Source organism: Humulus lupulus, chromosome 5 (genome assembly GCF_963169125.1).
Source record: "Humulus lupulus chromosome 5, drHumLupu1.1, whole genome shotgun sequence".
NCBI classification, from domain to species: domain Eukaryota; kingdom Viridiplantae; phylum Streptophyta; class Magnoliopsida; order Rosales; family Cannabaceae; genus Humulus; species Humulus lupulus.
In genome coordinates, this window is record NC_084797.1 from 7,006,389 (window position 1) to 7,009,254 (window position 2,866).

Below are 2,866 nucleotides of genomic sequence, written 5' to 3' on the forward strand. Positions count from 1 at the left end.
CTTTATGGCTGTCTTGACTTCCCTATAAGAATCTGGTAGAGAATTTAGAATAATGATAGCTTGGTTTTCATCACTCAATGCCTCATTCTCCCCTGAATTTGCAAGCTCAATGTGCATTCTTAAAAATTCATCAAGATTTTGCTCTAAAGTCTTAGAGTGACTCATCTTGTACCCAAAGATTCTTTCCTTCAAGAAAATCTTGTTTGTGAGTGAATTCTGTTGGAATTGCTCCTCCAACTTCTTCTAGATTTTAGCTGGTGTTTCCTCTATATCTGCCAATCTTATTATTGCATCTGAAAGATTGAAGACAATGATCCCTGTAGCTGTTTCTAGGTATTCTTCTTGCTGTATCTTGGTTGTACCCTCTGGCCACTCAATTGGTTCCTCTAACACCCTTAATAGCTTCTGTTGTGCAAGTAAAGATCTGATTTTTCTTCTCCAAATTCTGTAATCACCAGACTCATCAAACTTGTCAATGTCTACTTTAATATTGCTTATGTTAGTAAATTCAGAATTTAAAAGAGATAAAGGTTTAGAATTCTCAGTAGGTTTGGATAATAAAATATCCTGAAACTCTTCTTGATTGTCTCCTGCCACTTGGGGATCTTCTTCCTCCAATCTTATAGAATCTTGGTGTCACCTCTGAGTTGAACCTTCCAGCCAAGAAACCTGGCTCTAATACCACTGTAGGTATTACCCAACTGACCCTACACTAACTCAATAAAATATTAGACACCACAAGGTCAAAGCTGACCTTTCACTCAATACAAGAATATGACAAAAACTTTAGTCGCGGTTTTCTTTACTGTTTTTACTTTATAAATGATATCTAACCCAGTATATCTTTTATTCTTTTCAGAGCATATCTCCTTTATTAGTTAACACAAGTAAAAAACCAGATAGAACCGAAAGTTAGGGCTCAACAACAAATCAAATACCAGATCAATCAAAGAAGTAAACAAAGAGGAAAGAAGAGAAGAAGGGCACACAGAAAATTTTCCGAGGTTCACCACCAATTGGGGCTACGTCCTCGTTGAGCTCGCCTCAGAGATTAGCTCAGCCTTTCCACTACAATGAATAATCGAGTACAGTAATGGAGGAATCCAGATCACAGCCTGAAAGGTAATCCTCTTGCTTTACAAATTTCTTTTGGTTTCTTCTCTGTTTCTTCCTTTTTTGTGTACAGTTTTCTCTCACTGAAACTCTCTCTTGTTTTTCCTTTCTCTTTTCCTGAATCTAAAACGACATAAAATGGAGCTTTGGAACAATTCTTTCTCAACTTGACTTTCACGAGAGGAATGGGTCTCATATTTATAGGTGAGGTTCTAAAACTTTGATCCTTGGTAGTTATGAGTTGTGGAATAAAGAATGGCTGAGATGTATAACTGTTTTCTGTTTGTCTGTTATTTTGATTGACAGGTTAGCTCATGTGGGGATTTAATTTCACATATATATATATATTGACATATAGGGGAAAGATAAGCAGCATACAACAAGAAATAAATTCTTATCTAGAAGCCCATCAACTTCCACCGTATAAAAAGAAAGTCATCGACAGATACCTAAGACGAACAATTAGACAAGAGAAAGATTTTGATGTCAACCATCTCTTTTCCCTACTTGAAGAGCATGTTGATTATAAGCAACACAAGAATGAGGTTCGTAAATGAATATCTATAGCTCATAATTAGGCAAGCTTGCTTGGATTTGATGATGTTGAATTAACTATATATATATATATATGCTTACTTTTATTTGTTTTGTTATGTATAGACATTCTCAGCATGGGTAACCAAAATAATGGATGTGGAAAAGCATGAGCTTCAACAAAAGGCAGAGTTCTGGATATCAAAAAATGGAATTTGCCAAGATATGGAGACAAGCATTATGAAATACGCAAAGTTGAGATTGCAAAAAGGAAGAGATGTGGATATCGAACATCTTTTGCATATTCTTCCATCGACACTAGGAAAATCCATTAAGGAACACATTTGTTTCCCTTTGTTAAAAAAGGTAAGTTTCTATATATTTGTCATTATGTTTTATCTTTAATTTAATTTATAATATGTTACTGTGTATTGATTATTTATAGGTTCCACTGTTTCAAAACATGGATGAAGGTGTTTATAGAACAATTTGCGAATTTCTAAAGCCAGTCATATATTCGGAGAAAAGTTATATCATTCGAGAGGGAGAGCCTCTTGATATGGTGCTCTTCATCACACAAGGCGTTGTTTGGACCTTCGGAAGCAATACTAGTCTTACAAACCGTCTTCAAAAAGGTGATTATTATGGAAATGAACTCATAGAATGGAGGTTCAACTCAATTTCATATAATAACTTTCCACTCTCCATTGCAAATGTCAAATCTCAAACCAAAGTTGAAGCCTTTGCTCTTATGGAAATTGAGTTGAAGCATGTACTCTACATTTGTTGGCCCAAGTTCTACAAATACAACAAAACCAATGAATCCATCTCTGGGAGCATGAATTATTTTGCGGCTGCATCTTTGCAACGAGGATTTCGACGTTTTATAAAGAACAAAAAGGCACAAGAGAATAAGGGACAAGAAAATAAGACACGAGAGAATGAACATAGCATACATGTCAACTCATAATATTATCCTTAGCCTTGTAATAGCATAAACATACGGTATTAGAGAATTTCCCATGTCTTTATTATATTTGCATATGTGGCTTTCTTTGCTTTGTTTATCAGTCAATTGGAAGGACGCTTAATCTAGCTCACTAGCTATAATCTATCTATCAAATGGGTTTTCGTTCTTGTGAATTATTATATGATTAAATATTATTATACAGTATAATTAATCACTGATGATTCGGATCCTCTACTATAGTGATTATAC

The 2,866-nt window shown here is 34.8% G+C and overlaps 1 protein-coding gene across 1 annotated transcript; it reads left to right on the forward strand.

Moving 5' to 3' along the window:
• The first annotated feature begins 1,489 nt into the window (after nucleotides 1-1,489).
• On the forward strand, nucleotides 1,490-2,663 carry LOC133834322 (cyclic nucleotide-gated ion channel 1-like). The gene is made up of 3 exons (XM_062263908.1): nucleotides 1,490-1,658; nucleotides 1,774-2,013; nucleotides 2,093-2,663. The coding sequence occupies exons 2-3, from the start codon at nucleotides 1,801-1,803 to the stop codon at nucleotides 2,615-2,617; spliced, it is 738 nt and encodes a 245-aa protein (XP_062119892.1). The 5' UTR covers nucleotides 1,490-1,658; nucleotides 1,774-1,800; the 3' UTR covers nucleotides 2,618-2,663.
• Nucleotides 2,664-2,866: the final 203 nt, after the last annotated feature.

Excerpts from the sequence above, each read along its gene's own strand:
- LOC133834322 (XM_062263908.1), top strand. The coding sequence starts at position 1,801 with ATGGATGTGGAAAAGCATGAGCTTCAACAAAAGGCAGAGTTCTGGATA. Across the intron at positions 2,014-2,092 it reads GTTTCCCTTTGTTAAAAAAG|GTTCCACTGTTTCAAAACAT; the intron begins GTAAGTTTCTAT and ends GATTATTTATAG.